This window comes from Protopterus annectens, chromosome 12.part0, assembly GCF_019279795.1.
Source record: "Protopterus annectens isolate FY-2018-M chromosome 12.part0, PAN1.0, whole genome shotgun sequence".
Taxonomy (NCBI): Eukaryota; Metazoa; Chordata; order Ceratodontiformes; family Protopteridae; genus Protopterus; species Protopterus annectens.
In genome coordinates this window covers 401,280,786-401,304,712 of record NC_056746.1, presented here as the reverse complement: position 1 = coordinate 401,304,712, position 23,927 = coordinate 401,280,786, and the positions used below count along the sequence as shown (strand labels likewise).

Below are 23,927 nucleotides of genomic sequence, written 5' to 3'. Positions count from 1 at the left end.
AACGGGATATTGCAGCCTTAGAAGTCTCAAAACTGCTTCGAAAAGGAGTCATCCAACCGGTCCCTGCAGACCAGATCGGATTAGGGACTTACTCAAGATTCTTTTTGGTGCCAAAAAAGACCGGGAACTTGAGGCCCATTTTGGATCTCAGCATTCTAAACCATTCAGTCAAAAAGTCCAAGTTCCGAATGGTCACCTTACAATCCATTCTCCCACTGCTGGAGAAAGGTGTTTGGATGTGCTCCATAGATCTCAAGGACGCCTATTACCACATTCTGGTAGATCAGGCGTCCAGGAGACATTTGCGCTTCAGCCTAGGAGACAGTCATTTTCAGTTCCGCGTGCTGCCCTTTGGTCTCACCACAGCCCCCAGGGTGTTCACCAAATGTTTGGCGGTCGTGACTGCTCACCTGAGGAGTCTAGGATTCCAGGTGTTTCCGTATTTGGACGACTGGCTCCTAACTGCCACCTCCAGACGTCTACTATTGCAGAACCTACAAGCCACAATATCACTAGGCGCTTCCCTTGGAATCACCTTCAATTGGCCAAAGTCTGTGTTGCTGCCATCTCAACGCATAAGATTCATCGGAGTAGAAATAGACTCAAACCGAATGCGAGTCTATCTTCCTACAGAAAGGATACAAATCATACAAGCTCAAGTCCGAGCCTTGCTTCTCAGATCCAAAGCTCCAGCCAGGATGGTCTTGCAACTATTGGGATCTATGTCGGCCACGGTTCTTCTAGTCCCCCTAGCAAGGTTGCATATGAGAATTCTCCAGTGGCTTCTTTCGACACAGTGGTCCTTTCAGGATCTCCCGCTCAGTCACCTCATACGGATCACGGAAACCTGCAAACGGGACCTTCGCTGGTGGCTGGTGCCCTCCAATCTGGATCAGGGTCGACCTTTTGTTCCACCTCCTCCTATGGCCACTTTGACCACGGACGCCTCCCAGATGGGGTGGGGGGGGCATTCCCTGGGCAGGTCAGTCCAAGGCAAATGGCATTCAGAAGAGAGTCTTCTTCATATCAACATTTTGGAAATGAGGGCGGTGCTTCTATCTCTACAAGCCCTCCACGATTACCTCCCTCAGGGCGTAATTGCCGTTCACTCCGACAACATGTCAGTGTTCTGGTATCTGAACAAGCAGAGAGGAACCAGATCCTACCCTCTTTGCAGAGAGGCCATGAGAGTCTGGGAATGGGCAGTGGCGACCAGACGTTTTCTGATAGCAACTCATATCCCTGGCAAATCCAACGTGATAGCCGACAGACTAAGCAGAACTATCCTCTCTCCTCACGAGTGGTCTCTGAACAATGCAGTGACAACTCAGATCTTCAGCAGATGGGGAATTCCTTGTTGCGACCTCTTCGCAACCCCGCTGAACGCGAAGTGCAGAAAGTTCTTCTCTCTCACTCCAGCTCTGGGGGAGAGTCCTATGGACGCACTAGCCCATCCTTGGCCCACCGGCTTGCTATACGCCTTCCCCCCAGTTCCCCTCCTTCCCAGAGTGATCCAAAAGGCATCTCACTTGGGGAGCAAAATGATCTTAGTTGCTCCTTACTGGCCTCGTCAGGTATGGTTCCCCTATCTTCGGAAATATGCACTGGACGGTCCATGGTTCCTGGATCAGATTCCAGACCTATTAATTCATCAGTCAGGACTACTCCACCAGTCCCTTCACACTTTGAAGTTAACAGCTTGGCTCCTCCTCTTCCGACTATAGTCAGGAATCATACATTGGACCCGGAAGTCATTCATATCTTATCTTCGGCCCACAGGTCTGCCACTAAAAAATTGTATACTAGCAAATGGAAGAGATTTGCTATTTGGACTCAACTCCGGGGTCTGGATCCCATCACTATTCCTATATCGGAAGTCCTAAAATTTCTAACTTCCCTTTTCAATCAAGGTTCTTCAGTCTCTACCATCAAGGTCCAATTGGCAGCTATTTCAAATTTTCATGAATCTATAAACCCACCTTTAATGAGCAACAGATTGTGTAAAACCTTCATGAAAGGTGCTGTGCTTTTACGACCTCCGATTTCTCATCCTGCTCCTCCGTGGGATCTCGATGTGGTGTTACGTGCCTTAACCTCCTCCCCCTTCGAACCGGCAGCAACATGTGATTTGAAATTTCTATCTTGGAAAACTGCTTTTCTGGTCGCAATTACTTCTGCCAGAAGGGTTTCAGAGCTTCAAGCTCTATCTGTAAAACCACCGTATCTGTTTTTTCACAAAGATAGAGTATCTCTCAGGCCTAATCCATCCTTTCTCCCTAAAGTTTGTTCCAGTTTTTGCCTGCAACAGTCATTAGAGCTTCCAGTTTTCTTTCCAAAGTACTCAAACAAAGCAGAATACATATTCCACACATTGCATGTCCACAGGCAATTGCGTTTTTATTTAGACAGGACCAAACAAACAAGGAAAACAGATCAATTGTTTGTGTCCTTTGCGGATAATAAATTGGGCAAAGCCGTCACAAAGGTCACTATTGCCAAATGGATCAGGGACTGTATTACTCAAGTTTATTCCTCTTCTAATAAAGAGCTTACGACCTCTGTCAAAGCTCACTCTACAAGAGCTATGGCTACTTCAATAGCATTCCATTCTAAGCTTGCCATTAGTGACATTTGTGCTGCGGCTACGTGGTCTTCCCTGCACACTTTCATTTCCCACTACAAATTGGATGTGGCATCCCGGGGGCAAGCTTCATTTGGTTCCACAGTGCTCAGGAGTGTTTTCCAGTGAGCCACCCAGGATTTAGGTGCTAGGGACGCTGTCCCATCAGTACAGAATGTAGGCGAGATAGGATCACATAACATCTTTTAGTTATGTACTCACCATAACTTTAGATGTTTGGGATCCATCTCATTAATAACCCACCCTCCTTCCCCTTCCTTGGAGATCAGAAGAGATCGGACGGTCCGAATTCTATTGTTTCATCTTGAAACATCTGGCAATGTTATATGAACAAGTTATGTGTGTGTGCATGAATGCGGACAAACAAGATCTGGGGGATTAGTGGTGGTGCATCCTGGGATAGAGAATTGCTCAGCCAATGAGAGGCTTCGCTCTATAGCATAGCGTGCCGAGTCGGAGCCGAGGATCGGCTCCAAGCCCATCAGTACAGAATGTAGGTGAGATGGATCCCAAACATCTAAAGTTATGGTGAGTACATAACTAAAAGTTTTGTATAATTGATATGGTTAAAGCAGACCCTAGGGGAGGCGATCAGAATGGCCATCTATCATATAGAGAAATGTGGTGGCAAATTTATACTGATGCAGCCTCTGCCCCAGGTTTGAATGAAAGTTTGACTATCAAGCCATTACTATATAAATTGAGTCATTAATATTTATATAAAAAATGTTTTATAGTGTATTTATTGTGGTTAAATATGTGTTATTTGTGTTAATGTGTATATTCAGTGATGTTTAGTGAATATTTATCAATTTTTTTGGGTTAGTGTTGAATATACACATTCATAATATAGCATGTTTATTTACTTGCATTTTTAATATTTTTAAGCTTGTTTGAAATATTTTTGGCAGCTTACATTAGTTTAAGTAACTTTAGAGTATGATACATACAAAATATTAATTAAGTGTGTACACCTTTAATAGTTTTTGGCGCCAAAGACTTTTTAAATATGGTTAGGAATTCAATATGGCATTTAGTTCTGATGAAGCCTGTATTACTTACGGGTGAAAGCGCTCAACTAGTTTTTACTACTGTGTGGTGTTTTGTATGACATTACATTAAATACGTGGATTTTTACCAGACGCTGCCTGCACGAGTTATTTCAATATTTTTCCTGACTTCTCAAGCATACATAGCGTGGTGTTAGCAGTGTTTTTCTTTTGAAGTTCTTTGGTTTAGCAAACGCTCTTGGGTTATTTTGTTTAGTAAGGCTATGGAAGCTGATCGAGAAGTAGGATGTTCCTCACCGTCTAATACAGAAATGATTTCTATTCAGCAACTGCAAACGGATGTTTTGGAACTTAAAAAAGAAGTGAGTAAGCTTACTACACTTCTTTCTAACTTTATTGTGCAGCAGCCGGATACAAAAGATTCTGGTAAAGATACTGTTGATCATTTTAAAACTATTGGCGGCATTAATAGACCGGTATTAGGTCAAGGAGATGACAAGGAACCTATACCTAGCCGGCCACCGCTATGTTATGATGACATTCCTGATAAATCATTAAATTCATCTTATATACCGAATGGTCAAGGTATGTGCCGTTCTACTATGAATTGTATTAATTTACCTATGGATGGTGTACAAAACGAACTAAGGAATAGTAGTAGAATGGGTCTACTTGACTATACATTTGATTTTTCTTTTGTTGACACCGAAGAGGATGCTAAACGGACAGGCGCTAAACCTAAGAGGAAGTTTCCTCATAAAACCTACGCACAAGTAGGCAAAGAATGTGCTGGCAAAGGTACTGAACATAATCAAAGAAATGACTCAAATCAAAATAATGTCGACAAATTTAAAACTTTTCTAGATAAAAATTGTGGGTTTGATAGTGACCAACGTTATGAGATCCCTATGGACAATGTTGTCCCTAATGGTTCGTTAAAAGAATTGATTTATTTGTTTGGTAAAAAATTGAATACAATCAATACTTTAAAGTTAGAGAATGCTTATCTTCTAAAGTGTATGAATATAAATGTTATTCCCAAGGGTCTGAGATTTTTTTAAAATACCTATGGGTATTGATGTGAACGATAATATTAAACAGGAATTTAATACTTTCTTTGATAAATGTGGTATAGAATTTATGAGAATGTTAATTAAATGTAATAATGAAAAATTTATCAAATGTATGCAAGAAGCAGAAAAACTAAATGAAAGTATTTTAAATGATTTGTTGTTTGCACAATGGGAGAGGTTATATATTAAACAATTTAATATGGCAGAATCTAACACTAAAAAGGCATTTGATAGGAAAAATTCAAAGTTGACAAGAGATATTCAACAATATGACAGAGGGACAGTGTATGGTTGGAGAGACAAATATAATGGTTTCGAAAACAGTAATGACAAAAATCGGAACAGACATGAATCCAACCAAAGTTTTAATCATGTTCGTAAGAACTCACATTTTTTCAACAGCAGAAACCACGACAGGACAAGAGATTGGAAGTGGGATGGGAATTGGAAGAAACCCCTATATTAAATAGAAGTATTATACATAATGAGAACATTAAAGAACAAGTAGGCAGAACTTGCAATAATGCTTTGTATACAGTGACGAACTCACAAGAACACGAAAAAGAACAATATAAATCAAATGAGACTGAAGGTATAGGTACTGTAGGTGTTAGTAACAGTTACAAGAATTTCAACATATTTAACTATACAGATTTGAAACTGGATGTTTCACATTTTAATTTATTTTCAAAGGGTTTGAAATATATTCCATCTTCAAACTTTAATGTTGTGGACAACATATGCCAAATCAAACTGTATACTAGGAAATTGAACTTGGCTGTTATGTTTAACAACACAGCAAACAAAGAGTCAAACTGCATTAATGAATGTAAGGTTTTAAAAAAGAAAAGTACATTTATGCCTGCATGTCATCCTACTATAGGGGTATTTGGAAAATCGGTAGTCAAGCAGGTTTACCAGTTAAACAACAAATTAAAGTTCAATAAATATGAACACAATTTATCGAAAGAAGAACAAGCTACTTTAACAAATATTAGAAATAATAGAGATATCAGAGTCATGAAACCGGACAAAGGTGGGGGTATAGTTATCTTTGACCAATTAACATATGCTTCAAGGTTATTTGATATATTACATTCTACTGGTAATTATGAAATTGTTTCAACTAATGAAGTTAATTTGGCTTACAGAAGAATAGACTCTCATATTGAAGAATTTCTTATTGACAGACGCATAACTCTGGACACTTATAATTTTCTCAAGGTTGATCATCCTATAGCAGCTACTTTAGTTGGAATTCCCAAAATTCATAAGAATCTGAATGACCCCTCTTTAGACCGATTGTCTCTGGTAGTCGATCCAAAACATTCCCATTGGGAGCAGCTATCGATAATATGTTAAAGCATGTCTGTGACAAAATTTTTCATTTAGCCAAAGACTCGTGGTATTTTTTATCCCATTTTCCTATTCACATTTGCAATAAGGACATTTTATTTGTAACTATAGATGTCATAGATCTTTTTTCATGCATACCTAAAATTGAGGGGCTAGAAGCATTCAGTCGAAGTATTTACAAATATGCTGACCTTGATTGGGATAAGATCTGTTTAATTACTGATATGATGAGTATAGTATTAGACCACAACTACATATACTACGAAGGTGAAATATTTAAACAAACCAAAGGGGTAGCAATGGGTGCTGCCTGTGCCCCTATTTTCGCCAATATGGTAATGTTAGATTGGGAGGAATCTGTTATTTTTACAAGTGATTTTTATAGATACATCAAATATTATATACGTTATCTTGATGATATTTATATATTATGGGATGCTAATGTTGAGACTCATATGAAATTTATTGATTATTTGAACTCCAGCAGTACTTTTTTGAAATTTACTTATGCACAAAGTCATGAAGGTCTAGCATATTTAGATACATTTGTATTTATAAAAAAACTCCCATTTTTCTTCTAAAATCTATAGGAAGACTACATTTTCGAACAGTTATCTAGAACATTCTAGTAACCACCCTAAGTCCCTTTTGAGAAATATTTATAAGGGACAACTAATTAGATCTGTAAGAATGACCTCTGACTATTCTGATATGACAGCTGAGGTAGCGTATATTACCTCACTATTTAGAGACAGGGGCTATGACATTAACATGATGTACGATCTAAGCAGTCAAATAATTAGAGGATGGGGTACTAGATACATACCACTACTAGGTTTGGAATCCAAAAATAGTAATGTTACCATTACTAAAAAAACTTCTTCTGTTGATTTTTGTAGATCATGTATTTTAGAATAAGGACCTTTTTCTTACAAAGTCAAAGAAATTTTAAACAGTAATTGGAGTATTATATTGGCAGACACACAAATAGGGAACATATTGGGGCATAGACCTTGTTTTGTGAACAAAGTGGGCCCCAACATAAAGAGGTTGTTGGAAAATCCTCCCATACAAAAATCAATTACATCTAAGAACACTCAAAAATGTGGTAGATGCAACTGATGTTTTGCTATTAACAATAGTCAAAGCATTGGGTTGAATAACGTGACTGGATCTTTTATTAGATTTAAATCAGGAAATTGCACAACAAAATTTGTTATTTATATTGCACTATGCACAGTTTGTTCAGCATTCTATATAGGAAAGACAGAGAGACAGCTGAACAAAAGAATCTACGGTCATTTTTATTCTATTAAAAAGAATGATGAAAAAAATGCCCTTTATAGACATATCAAACAACAAGGAGTTGAACATAAATTTACGTTTGGTATAATTGATATGATTAAAGCAGACCCTAGGGGAGGCGACCAGAAGGGCCATCTATCATATAGAGAAATGTGGTGGCAAATTTATACTGATGCAGCCTCTGCCCCAGGTTTGAATGAAAGTTTGACTATCAAGCCATTACTATATAAATTGAGTCATTAATATTTATATAAAAAATGTTTTATAGTGTATTTATTGTGGTTAAATATGTGTTATTTGTGTTAATGTGTATATTCAGTGATGTTTAGTGAATATTTATCAATTTTTTTGGGTTAGTGTTGAATATACACATTCATAATATAGCATGTTTATTTACTTGCATTTTTAATATTTTTAATATTTTAAGCTTGTTTGAAATATTTTTGGCAGCTTACATTAGTTTAAGTAACTTTAGAGTATGGTGCATACAAAATATTAATTAAGTGTGTACACCTTTAATAGTTTTTGGCGCCAAAGACTTTTTAAATATGGTTAGGAATTCAATATGGCATTCAGTTCTGATGAAGCCTGTATTACTTACGGGTGAAAGCGCTCAACTAGTTTTTACTACTGTGTGGTGTTTTGTATGACATTACATTAAATACGTGGATTTTTACCAGACGCTACCTGCACGAGTTATTTCAATATTTTTCCTGACTTCTCAAGCATACATAGCATGGCGTTAGCAGTGTTTTTCTTTTGAAGAACAAATAAGACAAGATAGAGGTACATATTTGTTATGCTGTGCTTTCCCCATATGTGGAATAATCTGTTAGATATAAAACAAAGTGGTACCTTATTTCCTTTAAGACAAACCTTGAAGATTAGATAGGTGTCCATATATTCATACTGAGCCTGACTTTTTTGTTCCCACTCCCCAGATGTAGGAAGTATCCCATGAGAGTGGGTATTGTCAAGGTAGTTATAATCCATGGGCTGTCTCTGCCTTATAAACTTCATGAATCTATGAATGCATGATTCCATAAAATATCTTTTGGTGGAAAATATAATGGCTAAAAAAATACCTTTGTTATTCAGAATCCTAAGAGTAGGGAGAATGAATTTTTTTCAAATAAGTGTCCTGCAGTATACTAGACAGTCACGAAAAGCTTCATTTTCTTTACTTTTGTTTTCTTTTTGCCGTGTTGGAAACTTCAGTTATTTGTGAAGATTCATGTCACAGTGTTCTATCCACAGACTGATGTTGGTACAAAGAAGTTACCACCGTAGGTCCCAGGTGGTGTAATGTGATTTCCTGAACCAAACTGAAGTACACCTTAACAAACACTTTATTCATGAAGGAAGACTGCAGGAAGGTGGTAGCCATGTTAGATGGTGATGCAGAGAGCCTACATTAAAAACAGTAAGTATTAGGCACATCCCCCACTGAGGCCACTTATTCACCATGATCACAAGAGATACCAACACGGGTACTGAAGGTTGTATCATTGGGTAACGTTGAGGTCAGTGGAAGAATTTTGGTACTTCAGATAATGACGCCGTATCCCTGATTTTGTGAGTTGATTATAAAATAGTTTGTTTGTGTCTTTCGGCTTTTCCCGGTTAGGGGTCGCCACAGTGGAACTCCGGTCCGCTAATGATTGGCAGTTGATTTTTACATACCGGCTTGCCAGACCTGACGCGCAACCTTCAACGAAGGTATGCCCTCAAGCATGTCTCCACGCAGAAGACGCTCTAGCTGAGAATTGAACCGGACAGCATCTTACTGTGAGGTGACAACCACCACCACGGGTACAGTTGATTATAAAATAGTACCCTCCTTAAATTTCAAAGTGGAAGAGGTGGACTTTGGTTCTTTACATCCTTTCCAACTTCCTTCAATGGCTCTTCTCTGCTACCTTTTACTACCATCTCCTTTTTCTCCTAAATGCTGCTAGACTCCCTGGATTAGATATTCAAGAAAAAATGGGAGTTTAAAGAGAAAGTAAAGAAATATAGTTACCTTTTTGTGGTAAAATCAGATTATAGTCTACCATAGTTGTAAGTAATAGTTTACTGCAATTTTGATTAAAATTCTCTGAACTAAAAATATCAAATAATTTATGAGTAGAAGGCCTTATGTATCACTATGGCAAGAAAGCAGGATGTGAAGAAATTTAAGGAGCAAAATGAATTGAAGAAGTACCCTAACAATGCTGACATGATACAGAAGGCATACACATGTAACAGTATTCAAAGGATATAACTATGAGACCAGTGGTGGTGTTCAGAGGAACTGAAGTGGAACAGGTGAAATGTCTGGCCAGGAATGAAGATAGATTAGATTAGTAAAAACAAATGTTATGATTTACCAGTACACTTGTTCTCTATAAACATCTAGCTTGCCTGGTTCATGGAGGGAAAACTGGATCCTCTCCTTATATTTTAGCTACTAGAAACTTTATTTTTGGAATCAGCAATAAGAAAAGTGCAGCTTCTTGGGTTTGGAAGACATTTGCCCCCAGTCCCTCTCTGACCATCAGACCGTCTCTCCTTACTGTTCAAATTACTCATTTGTTCCCCCTGTCTAACAGGACTATAGATCATTTCCTCCCTGAGGGTAAGGGCAGGTGTATAGGGAACAGTGCTATCATCCACAAGGATGATTTTTCTTTTCCTTGTAGAGCCCTGATCCCTTCCCATCAGTAACGTCCAAGAAATCCACTGATCCTGCTCACACAAGAGCACATGCATGCTTCCATATATTTCAGCCCTTTCTATAAGCGGTGTACCACTGCACAGATTTGTCCTGCAAGGCTCCTGATAAGGCTGAGGCACATAAATTCCCATAGGTTTCAACAAGAAAGCAAACACAAGCTGCCTCCCTCTCCAAGGATGGACGTGTTGATGTCAGCTGCCTACTGCCACCCTCCCCAGCTCCCATCTCACAGACTGAAGCTATCATCTGGGTTATAGTTGGAGCTTTAACCTTCTGCAACATGAACCAGGCTGGGTTTGGAAGGCAATTTAACAACAGCATAACAGGTGATCTTTAAAGCCTTACTGCAATGGAGCTACGAAAGCAGCAGAATGTGGTTTTGTGGTATTGTGTTTCATAACTTACTACAATGATTCTTAAAATGTGCTTGTAAAGTAACTAGCAAAATGACATTTGCCTGCTTTAATTCAAGCTGATATTTCATATTGCAAACCTTAAAGTACAATCCCTGTATCACAGCAATGTAGGTATTTATACTACATTATTTGGCTATTGATAGTTTTGATTGTATTTATAGGTACTCATCTGTGGAACCTTCAAGGGAATGAAAGTTAAACCTGGTTCTATGGGAAAGCCATCTCCAGCTTATAATGTTCAGGTGTGTTAGCTGTGTATATGCCTTCTAAAATAAAGTAGTAATAGAGATGATGATGTAAATAATAAGTTTCTGAATCAGTTTGTTAAAATTGCTTAAATGTCTTTTGATTTTTCAAGAGCAAATGATCTTATGCTTTCATATGTAGAATATGTTGCAAATGCAGTGACAATATTTAGATAATATGGCAAATTTCAAATGAAGCTGTATACGTGTTAATAATGCAAAAGAAAAATCCCTGAGGCTAGTTTCTCCTTGTTTCTAAAATATTTATGTGAATTCATATATAATGTCTGTGTTCGCAGTTTATAAATATTTGTTTACTGTGTCACTAAGTTTAAGGCCAATAGTCTCCATGACAAATGATGCCTTGGGAGTATCTTTCACAAAGATGTTCAGTTGTATGATATATTATTCTTGTACTGATTAATTCAGGTTCTTGTATCTGTACATGGATGGTACAGACAGTGTTGCTGTTCTTAACAAGTTTGTCTTTTAACCAAAATGGAGCACTTGTGTATCCACTAGAAGATCATACACATGACTGTTTAATACTTTTTTCCCTATGGAATATTTATCATTTAAACAACTACAGATTCAATGGACTGAAGTGACAATATAAGCTTCATTCCTTGTACTCAAAATTATTTTAATGGGAAATTTATTCGATGAAGTCACTAGTGTCACTTTAATGTAATGGGAACAATCACTGTTGTACTGTTTTCATGGAAATTACAAATCGACTGTTGTATCCCGTGTTTACAAGACAATGGGTTACATTCAACAGTGTAAATAAGACCTTGTGTTGCAGGTGTGCATACCTTATTAATCTGATGCAATGTAATATATAGGCTAGTGCCTAATTCTAGTTCTGAATCAATTAAAAAAAAAAGCACCTTACAAGTGCCAGGTTTTCCATGGAAAGTGGCCGCTCATGCTGTTCCCCAATTAAGGTTCAGCTTCAATAGCCAGTACAGCACTTATGTTTTAAATGTGTCAGACCTTATGGACGTGGGCACATATTCAATGGCTAAGCTACCAAGTGACCACTTGTTGAATACCAGGTAGCAAAAGACCACATAACATGCATATACTGCAGTAGTCATCATATAAAAAGCAAGCGCATTCACCTTCACAAACCAGGAAATAGAACTACCCTAAAATAATAATAACAGCTAGTGTTTTGTAGTAGGACAACCCCCTCTTGCTAAGAACAATAGCACATGCCTATGTATTACATTACATCAAATTATTAAGGTATGCACACCTGCACTTCTTGCTACTTGTGATATGTGTGTGTGTGTGTGTGTGTGTGTGTGAAAAATGTTTTTATTTATATCTATCTATGAGCTAATCTTGATACACCTTTAACAGACGATTGTTGTTCCAACTAGGTATCTTGATTTTTATTCAGCTGGGGGCTGGTTTTAAAACACAACAAAAAGTATTTTACTTTATTAGCAAACACAAAGCAAAAGGCTTTTCTTCATTGAATGAATACAGTTGTTCATGCATGGTTGTCGCACAAACTGAAACGTTATAACTTTATAACTTTTTTTTTAATGTTTGAGGCAAACATAGGACTTACATTAATTTAGCTTTATACAAAAAAATGGAGCACATGGCATTAGAAGAGTAGTTCGTGCAGAAGGAGGGAGCAGTCTTCTTAATGGAGGTTTTACTTGCAGGTTTTAAACAACAGTCAAAATGTTACACTCTTAATTTGCAACTTTCTTTCTATTTTTTCTAGTATCACTTGTCAAATCACAAAAATACTGTCTCACTAACAGGTTCCCTCTCAGTGCCTATTCAAGAAGAATTTTATTTTAAAATCTAATCCATCCATCCTTCCATCCATCCACAGCCTTTTTTCCCATTTTTTGCACATGAGGACAGGGTGTCACCCCCAACAGTGACAATTATCTAGAACAAAGGCTCAGACTGCCAGGTGGCTAGCCCTCCAATCATTGTCTTTTTAAGATTTCCACAACACAAAGCATTAACTAGAGAAAATACTCCCATCTGTGACTCCAGAAATATAGACCTTTCTTTATCCAGCTGCAGCATGCCTCCTTCTGAACTGCACTAATACACACAGCTCTGCTGATTATAGTCACCTGTTTTAGCTTCACTGTAGTGTTGGTCTGTGATGCTGCTTAAAGGAAACTGAGCCCTGATCAAGTCATGTCAGGCAAGACCACAAATATTGTAAAAGTTCAGGACTTATGGGCAGCCATTATACAACCCTGTCACAATATATATATATATATATATATATATATATATATATATATATATATATATATATATATATATATATATACAGAGAGAGAGAGAGAGAGAGACAGACAGATAGATAGATAGATATTTATAGCTATATAGGTGCACAACCTTCCATTGAAATGGCTTTGTTATTGAGAGTGAAAAAAGCCGGTACAGTTAATCCAAAGTCAGCCCAAAAAGTACTGGCTTTTTAACCATGAGATCACATTACAGTAAGAATCAGGGCATATGACCTTTCTGCATTGTAGTGTGATCTTGGTGTTGATATATATATAATTAGCAGAGGGTGTGGGGGGTGCATGGGGACTTGCCCCCTGCAAAAATTCTCGTTGAGTGCTTTGTTTCAGTCTTTTGTGGATCAATGTTATTCTGTTTCAACCATGTGAAGTTAATAAAAGTTTCTGTACATCGATGATCAGTTATGAATCCAATGCAAGATTTGTAGCCAGTAATAGCTACAAATCCCATCATTGTGTAGCCCTGAAAAGCTTAAGATGGCCTGAGCTCCCCCACATGCTTCAAATATCACAACTACAAATTGCACACAGCATCCTAAATAGCCCCAACTCCTGCCCTGCCCTTACATCAATAATTACACCCTACACACCCAATCGTGACCTCAGAAGCACACACCAAAACATTCTGCAGGTGACCAAGCCAAACCAAAATATTGGAAGAATACTTTACATAATTCAATTGCTTACACATGGAACAAACTTCCATTGTCCCTTCACTCCACAGTCAAAAGTGCCGAATTCAAAAAGCAACTAAAAATTCATGCATGGATCTTTACTTGTCAGAAAATTACCTAATGAATCTTTGTTCTTCTCTTAATTAGCATATCTGCCTGGTATCTATCTAAACACACTACATATATTACTCTCTCTGCAGTTACCTATGCTATTAAATGCATCTTTGTTGTACTATGTCATGATGTTACTCTGAATGTTTTTTATTTGAGGCATTGCTACATTCCTTGTAAATAACTTAATGCTAACCAAATTTCTCAAACATGTTGTTACTGCATTCTCAAAATACTGTACTTTTGCCTTGTATATATTCGTATTGTATATTTCTCTCTGTTTTTTTGTATCTTGAATTGCTAGGTTTTTCTTATTTTTGAATTACTTTCCTAGAGCTTTTCTCCTCAGGTCTCTGCTGAAAAAGGGCTCTCTAGGCCCAGACAGACTAACCCGGTTAACAAATGTATGTTGAGAGTCTGTGAGTAGTTTATTTTCAAATGTAAAAGTAAATAAATAAATAAATATATATGTGTGGGTCTACTTCTTTTTAACAAAATCTCAGTTTACTGAACCTGAAATCGCTGAACTTAGACTGCCGAAACTTCACTTTAACGAAACTGAATTCCATCGACCCTCACTTCTCTGAAAAGCTAAAACACAGAAAAATAACCAAAACACACATTTTTTCAGGGGGGCCTGCACCCCCACACCCCCTGCACTTTATATATACCAACTCTGAGATCGCACTACAGTGGGAAAAGGGTAAAATCTCCTTATCCTCATTGTCCTGCGATTTGCAACAACAAGCTCTGACTGCTATATAAGACACATTCCTGGTAATGGCTTCAACACATACAGACAAACACTGCACCTGTCCTGGAAAACCAGTCCACAACCAGCGATCTATGTTTTGGAGAAGTGAGGTTCGACATAACGCAGTTTTGTTAAAATGAAGTTTTGGCAGTCTAAGTTCACTGATTTCAGGTTTGGTAAACTGAGCTTTCATTAAAAAGAAGTAGACCCATATATATCTATATCTTTCTATCTATCTATATATATATATATATATATATATATATATATATATATATATATATGTGTGTGTGTGTGTGTGTGTGTGTGTGTGTGTATGGTTCCCCTGCATTTTTTCAAATGCCATTTCTTTGATAAACACGGGGGAGTAGTTTAATGTCGATGGTATAGATTGCCAAACAGTTGAAATGTCGATGGTGTGTAATGTTGAGACAGGTAAGTGGGGTTGGAGGGTGTGACAAAATTTGTAAGTGTGTATGTGTGTTAGGGTTGAAGTCAGGGATGTATGAGGAATAGGTGTTGCATGTTTGTGCATGAGTTTACTTATTTTAGGGTAAAGTTAGGTTAGGGGATAGATATAGTGTTTTTGTGTGTGTGTGTGTGTGTGTGTGTGTGTGTGTGTGTGTGTGTGTGTGTGTGTGTGTGTGTGTGTGTGTGTGTCCAAGTGTGTCTTGTGTAGTGGCAGTTACAGGAAGGTTTTTATGATGGTAAGGTGTAGGGTTAGGGTTGAGGGGAAGGGGCAGAATTAGAGTTGGGGTTAGCACCTATTACTAACGTGATGCAGAAGCCCGCCTCCCCTTTTAAGTGATGGGTGCTAAATCTAACCTCAATGCTGCTCCTTCCCTCAACACTAACCTTAAATCTTACTTTCATAAAAACCTTTCCCATAACACTGCCACTCTCTCTCTGTCTTTTGGCTTTTCCCGGTTAAGGGGTCGCCACAGCGGAACTCCGGTCCGCTAATGATTGAGAGTGGATTTTTACGGTGCTGAGTTGCCAGCCCGATGTCCAACCTTCAAAGAAGGCACACCCATTCACGCACGCACCTATCTGCATGTCTTTAAATGTTACCCAACCCCAGGGAGGACATGCAGACTCCACACAGAAGGCGTTCCAGCCGAGCCCATAACACTGCCACTATTTAGATGAATTTGAGGCTAGTATTATGGGGGTTTTAGTGTTAGTATTGGGAAAGGAAATAGTTTTCCTTTCTCTATATTATTTCTTTCGATATTGTTGTGTTCAGTATTGTGATATTAAAGTAGTTTGATCATGCACAATAGAACTATACATATAAAAATCCAAGACTGCACAAATACAAAGAAAGGGGAAACAGAACCTTAAAATTAATGTTTGCCCTCCTCTGTGGTTGCACAAGTGCCAAGTAGCAATAGGTTAGCAGTCCAAACCTAGTTGATGAAAGAACCAAACAGAAAAATGGTTTCTGCAACAAATAAAATTCAGTAAATGTAACTTGCTAAGTAGGAACCCAAGGAACAAATCTATGAAATAGTTTCCTGTAACCAAAGCTGCCTAATAAGGCAAGGATAGTGGCACATGAATCCCAAGGACTGATTGCTTCACAAAAGAGTGATAGTATCACAGACAAGGAAGTAATGAATCAATGGACACTCCAAGTGTAGTCAGCTAGTTTTATAGGAGTCATAGGTATCATGGGTGGGACAAGGCTACTGCTGAGTCCTGTGACCATTATGTCTTGCCAATTCCATCCCCTCTCAAGGTGGGCCAGGCTAGTCAAGACTGGCCGTATTTATGAACAGGGAAAATCCCAGTGTAATTTGCCATCCTATGTAATATCGAATGTAATGGAATCAGACATTCCACATGTGTTTTCATCTTCTACATGTAGCCCTTCTTCAGACTCCACTACCTGCAACAGCATGGAAAGGTCAAGATTTCTAGTAATAGTTACATAATATCCAAAAGACTTAAAACACGTCTTTTTTAGACTTTTCAAATAGCAGCCATTTTTTATAAAATCTGTCAGCATTGTAACCATACAGAGAGACTCTTACTTTTTTAATTGTCATTTTATGTTATGTTTTTATATTGGATTCTTTACTGCAGATTTGTAAGCGCACATTCTGCCAACTGCACTACTGCAAAAGTGATGTCAGTGAAAAGCCCTTCTGTCAGAAAAATGCACTATGGTTGAACCTGCAGGAAGAGACAAAAGCATCCATACCGCAATATAATTTTCTCATACTGCATCAAACTGTGAATTACAATACTTAGTAAAGGAGGGTGTACGACAGAAGCATGGTCATTTCCAAATACCTTGTTTCTGTTGTACTATCCAGCACTAGGTTTTTGTTCAATCCCAGTTTTAGAGAACTTTAGTCAACATCAGATGCGTTATAACTTGGCATCGTCTAGTCATTCTATAACAGTTTTAAACAAATCCTCTTTTCTGAATGATTACATAAGTATTTATATCCAACACTTTGGTTCTTTGCAAAATTTATAGTACGCTACCTAGTTTATTATATACAATACATTCTGTTTTCGTAGTAAATAACCGTTTGTAGTTGTGAAGATACCACTTATGTAATTCAGAGAATAGTTTTATTAGTTGTTTGTTCTAGTAAGAATGTGCAATTGATTTTCTTTAAAATAGACTATATATTACATTTGTCAAAGAAAGAAATCTCAGGCTTTTTAATACAGAGTTGAAAACACAGCATTTACTACAAGAAGTGTGTTTGAAATATTATTATTTAACAACAGATATTATCTGTCTGACATCTGCCAAGCTACAGTGTTGAAATGAATTTTTTTTTTACCATTTAAAACACTGCACACTAATTTTATTTTTTCTGTTTTTTTTCAGATTATAGATGACCATGGCGATGTCTTACCGCCAGGAAAAGAGGGAGATATTGCTATCACTGTTAAACCTACCCGGCCATTCACACTTTTCTCTGGATATGTTGTACAAAACTTTTATTTGTCTGACATATTTGTAAATCTCAGCCATGTTAATTATATCTAATTTCTAAAAATTCAAAGTGGGAGGAGTGCCTGCATGCAGTGCATTTGTACATTAGGACCAGTATAGGTTCATAGGTGTTTACTAGACTAACAACTACAAGGGCCTTTTTAAGCCTAGCCATGCATCCTAATCTCTGACAAGTTCTGATACCATTGATAAATGTAAGTATGGGCCTGGGAGACGAACCATTTACAAGTTACCAGTTTGCATCAGAGACATAGGTGTCAAACCAGGGATGAAGGTCCAGTTTCCCATCCAATTGTCCAAGTTGCTCTTGAATTGGATTAGGGAGGAACTCTGCTTCACATGGATGGGGAGCCTGTTCCACAGACAGGGTAGTCTCTGGGATACATACCTCTCTCTCCAGCAGGTCCTATTTATATCACAGGCAAGGTTTAAGTCTTTAGAATGGGTAATTCTGGTACTGTTTGTTTTGTGGATATGCAAGAGGTCCATCAGAGTGGGGTATGACAATGCCCTGTATGCCAGGCATAGATCTCCCCTCAAAAGCCTGCAGGAGACAGAATACAGGTCTAGGGCCTTGAGGTGGTCTGCATAGGACATATTACTTACGCCCTGTATTCTTTTAGTGAGGAACCTCTGTGGACGTTCCAGTTGTTGGATATGCCTGGTTAGGTACATACCAATGGGGCATTGTATTTGATAGGTCTGATGAATGCCAAATACAGTGGAATAATGATTTCCTTGGACTTGGGTGCCATACCTTTGCTTATATGTTGCGCAACATAGAATAATTTCCTCACCACTGCAGACAGGTGATGATCAAAGGCTAGATTATCTATGCGTGTCCCTAAGTCCCTGACTACTGTGTCAACTCTAAGGGTTGTGTTGTCAGTATGATAGTTACCAGGGATAGATGACTTCCCAAAGGATACTGTTATGCATTTCTTGGCATTTAGTTTTAGTCCATGACAGTAAGCAGATAAAATTTTCCCAGGCTGTCATAGTTTCTCCCCATATCCCACAATGCACTGCACTGTAGTATCTAGCTTGTCCAGACTTTCATTGTCATGCTTCAACTCAGATGGAAGAAAATAGCCCTAGGCTGACATTTTTTTCTGTTTCTGATTAGATTTTTTCCTCTACAACAGTGTGTTAATGACACCATTTCTTATAATCCTCTAACTATACCTAGAAGACCCTTTTTCTAAAATGTTGGAAGTTTTGCCTTACTTTTTATATCTGTCCCTTTCAGTCTAAGCTTGTCATCAGGCTGTTGCCTTCTGCATTTTGTAAAAACATAAATATATTGTTTAGCTCTCACCTGACTATTTCTAACATTTTCATTACCATTATGTGAGCATTTACACTCTCTCATCAAAATGGATTTTTCCTTCAGTAAGTCCTGAAGAAAGAAAATCCCCACCCCACCCACTCCACCCCCAGGACAGAAACAAGCTCTATATGCTTTGTTTGAGTGAGGAACATAACACCCAAAATTGACATATTTACCATTACTTTACTAGTGCTATTCTGAAAAGTTGTAGTAAATAATTGAAAATATATCTCTTTGAAAAAGCCCTCTCAAGCCAGGAAATGTTGCAACTCTGTATTTCTTCAACCTCAAAGCCTTTGATAGCAGCTGACTCCCATATTTCTAAAAAAAAGTTATGGTTCATAAGTTCATAGGCCATAGGCACAGACTTGCTCCTTTAACCTCCCCAGCTTCTGTGTTACAGCTTATCAGAATGGAATAAACAGTGGAAAAAAAGTAGCATTTAAAAGTCACTGAATTTGGACCTGCTTCTTCCTCTTTATTTTAAATGTCTAAGTCATAAAGCCTTTCATATTTATCAGGTGTTGGTATTCACTGGGGTGTATCCTGCATACTGCATTTCCTACACTTAAATTCTTCTACTCCCAGAGTGATTTGCCTTCTTGCCATGCATGATATAGATTATGAAAATTGTGCAATGGCCCTGTAGAGGATTAATGGAAAAGTATTTGTAGCCCCATTCCCTACTCTTGTAGGGATAGAGACTCCATGGTCACCCCCACCCCCAGTCTTCAACATTAGTTACAAGGATGCCAGTATCAATCCCTTCAGTGTCAGTGTTTTTTTTTCCTTCAGTGTAAATACTGAGGCCAGTGTCAATACCCAAAGCTGAGCAGTCTGTGTCAGAATCACACACCCCAGCACTGACAAGAGGAATCCATTATGTATGTTATGTCTGCACTTCATGAAGATTGTATTTAGGGAAACTATTTCCAGCCCCTTTCCCTGTTCTTGTAAGGATAGGGACTCCCTGGTCATCCTTCTTCCCCTAGAATTAGGACTCTAGGGGTCTCCTTAGGTATGTGCCATTGACTCTTCCCTTGGTATATATGTTATTTACACCAGTGCTGCTGGTACCAACAAAGTTCTGAGCCCTAATGCTCAGGCTCAGAGTTGTCACTCTGATGTCAACATCCCTGACATTGCTCTTGATGTGCCAAACTCTGCAGTGTTATATGCCTGGGAGTCTCAGTATCAAAACATCCATCAAAACTGAACATGATACAGAGTTATCAATACACACTGTCATTGTTCCTGTCAAAATCCTATTCCACTTTGCTACCAGTACTAAGTGTGACTTTCTAAGTCCTTAATGCTGCCACTTGTCAGACAGTAGGACAGAGAGGTCCTAGACTTTGTGGAGACTTATATTATGATTTTGTTCACCAAGTATTCATCCTCTTTGTCCTTGGACTCTCCTTGTTCAAAGGTTCTGAGGAAGACTGTGTGCAAGAGGAAGTGCTTGAGCTGACCTATAGTGTCACCCCATGGCTGAGGTTAATATCCAGGGGGATACAGACTCCCCACCAACCTCACAGAAGGCCCCAGGTTCAGAGAATTTTTGGAAATGCACCAGGCAAGGTGATGGTTCTGCCCTGTAGATGATGAAGCAAAAGGCCTTTAATCTACCATGCAGTCTTCCTGGACATTCACCAGGTGGCCACCAATGTAGTTTGGGAAAACTCTAAATTAGTTGTTCCTCTCCCTAGAAAGGCTGACCATATCTTCTAGCCTCCTAGAGAGTGGAACCTCTATCCTGAGACCCCCAAGCCAGGCACCTTTGTTTCTGCTACTACACCAGCGAAGACACCAACTCCATAAAGTCCTGCTGTCCATCCACCATGCAATAAGTCCAGAATGATGTACCACTTAAAGAAGTGGGTCTTTTAAGCTTTACATTTTTCTAGAAGTACTAACCTACCTTTCTCACATGGTGGATTTCCATCGGGACCTTACTTATGAAAAGCAGCAGACTCTCGGACATCTGCCAAATGCACCACAAAGATGAACCTTTCCCCAAAATGTCATCTGTTTCTACCATAACCAGTCTCATAATGCATGTGGTATACAATGCTGACAAAGATGTGACTAGTGGTATAAGATTCAGATTTGTTATACACTAACAAGCATGCCTCAGGACAATTGCTTTTGCTGAGGACACCAAAGCAACTTTTATGAATTCACCTTTCAAGGGCCCCTGTATTTTCAGCCCAGAAATCAGGGCATACTTTGAAAACATGGAAAAAAAGTTGAAAATCCTCATCTTTGTTGCTATAAATTTTAAGCCACCTCAACCCTCCTTTTCTATGATGTAGGGGAACCAATACCAAATGACATTTAGGTGTGGCACAAAGAAGCAGTACCAACAGCAATCCACAAGAAACCCCATCTCTTAGGGCTACCTCCAGAGAGATTGTAGTCCCAGAGTACAAGGTTCTTGGTTGTCTTTGGGTGGCTGTGACCCTATTATGTGTTCTTGTCAGAAGCAACCCTGAGGCCTTGCCCAAGGTGAGATAGGTAGAGTCAGACAGTAATATCTAGAAAATACAAAACTCCCTTCCACACATAGCCACCCCAATAAACACCTCCTTTGCTTGAAGTCCCACCCCATGAAAAACAAGCTGCAGGAGGAAGGCTGTTTGTCTTCTTCAAAAAAGAGAGCCATCCAGGATGTCCCACCAGATCAGAAAGGGTCAAGAAGATTTTACTCCAGGGTTCCAATTAGTGCTAAAAAGACCTCATACATCTAACTAATATTAGATCTAAATGGCCTAAATATCTCAAAATAACACCTTTACATGGTCAGTCCTTCTTTGTTTAACTGAGGGAGACAGGATTGACTCATTGCACCTGCAAGATGCCAACTTACAAATTAAAATCACCAAGTAATCCACAATGCTTCTTTGCTTTTGTGAAGGAGCCAGGCTCTAACCACATCTAGACTCTTCTGTTTGACCTCTTTTTAATCCCTAAAATTTTCACCGAATGCATGTACATTTTGAGACTGCAAAGACAGAGTACTCCCTTACCTAAATGCCTGTCTGTCTCCTGTCTGTGCCATGAATTCAGGCTTTGCTTTCTGTTAAGCAGTTTTTGATCTCACTGTTCTGCTAAGCATTATAGTGAACCTGACAAAGTTGCAGTTGAATCCATTCCTTCTGTTCACATTGACTGCCTGTAGCATGGGTTCTCTCTGTCCTGCTGAACACATCTTTAAATGGATTGGATATGCTCTTTCAGGCCCAGAAGGCCTCTGGTCTCATGGTGCCTTAAAATATCAGTGGTTCCTCATGCCAAACTAATATATTCAGCTTCCTGTGTTTTCCTGTAGGTGTTACAATGGGCATAAAGAGCCTAGTGGTCTCAAATTTCAGACCTAGTGTCTAACCGTATGTGGATGTCAAACATCTGTAAAGTGCACCTCTAATGAAGGCTACACCTTCACAACTTAACTGAGAACAAACCCTTTCAGTTTTTCACTCCGTTTCCAGTAGTCAACACAGTTGCATTAACTCTTGGAGGGGGACATTACAATGAACAGATGGTTCAATGTTTCTGGATGTCTCTTGAGACTATAATGCATGTCGGTATACTGGAGATGAGGGCAGTCATTCCGATTGTCCAGATCTTCCAGAATTCAATTCCCAGGTTTTTCATTTTCATCACAAAAACTATTACTTACAAGATTTACAATGATGTCTGGGTCTGTGGCTTAGGAGGATAAAAGCCCTACCATTACAATCTCAATCCAACTACACAAATATCTCCAGTACCCCGGTTTTATTTTAAGGCTATTACTAAGGCTAAAATTGAAAAAAAAACCTGTAGAGAAAATTGATTGTTCCTATTGACCTTCTTTCCACTCCATTCATCCAGATATCATTAGCCTTGGCAGCAAATTACTAAGCAAACCTCTTACTTTCATATTCAGTTGTACCCTAACTAGTGGTATACTACCCCACAACATCAACATTCTCTTGTTATTTCTTTACCAAAAACCTCCTCTCTTCCCACTGTCGCCCTGTTTATAACCTATGCCCTCTCACTAAAATTCTTGGAAAAAAATCAGAAGTCAAACCAAAAAAGCAAATAAACCAGAAAATCCAAAAAGCACTCAATCCAACGGACACCTCTATGACAAAAGTATATAAGGGATATGAGGTTGTTTTATTGCCATCTGATGAAGTTCCATTTAAATATACGATTTGGGGGATGAAAGCGCTTATGGTGGCTTAATTCCTTGTGTTGGATTATCTGTTAATTCTTTGTTTATTTGGACAATTTTGGAAACAGTAAAGACTTTCACTGAGGTGTCTGTTGAGTTTAGTGCTTTTTGGATTTTTTGGAAAAAAATCAGCCATTATCAAATATGACATTCTCAATCAGCAACAACATGGCTTCCACCCCATTTACACCACCACTACTACTGCCATTCCTTCTCTTACCTGTCAGATCTGTTTCAACATGGAGCAAGGTAAAATATCAGGTTCTATATTCTTTGATCTTAGCAAAGCCTTCAGTACTGATGATCATCCTCTTCTACTTCAAAAAAAACACACTGATTCAGTAATGTCCTCTAATGGTTTACAAATTATCAGTTCAACTGCATCTTCACTTTAATCAGACTAAATAACACCCTTATCTCAGGTTCATCTCACAAACATGTTCCTCGAGGCTCTGTCCTAGCATCACTTCTCCATTTTGTCTTCCTTAATAACCTTCTCTGGGATCTCCCTCAGTCCAGCTGCCTCCTCTGTTAATATTGTTATACTTAAAGGTAATAAGACTCCACCAGGCTGCAAAATGCAATTCAGACTGTCTTTACAGCCATTTGGAACTGGCTTCATAAACTAAAATTTCTTGTGAATACTTGAATTTTTTTTTTATTTATTTTATTTTACATTTGTTAACTGGGAAAGTCCGACTGGATACATGTCCATTTTCAGCAGAGGCCCAGGGAGAAAAGCTCCATCACATTATGCATATGAGAGAACAAATAAGCAGCCTAAGTACTTAGGA

The 23,927-nt window shown here is 38.5% G+C and overlaps 1 protein-coding gene across 1 annotated transcript in view; it reads left to right on the top strand.

Moving 5' to 3' along the window:
- LOC122816604 (acyl-coenzyme A synthetase ACSM3, mitochondrial-like) overlaps nt 1-23,927 on the top strand; it is a 291,757-nt gene that overhangs the window by 195,792 nt on the left and 72,038 nt on the right. Inside the window, exons 9-10 of the mRNA XM_044089505.1 lie at nt 10,682-10,762; nt 17,450-17,551. Coding sequence (XP_043945440.1) covers nt 10,682-10,762; nt 17,450-17,551 — 183 coding nt within the window. The remainder of the gene's footprint in view (nt 1-10,681; nt 10,763-17,449; nt 17,552-23,927) is intronic.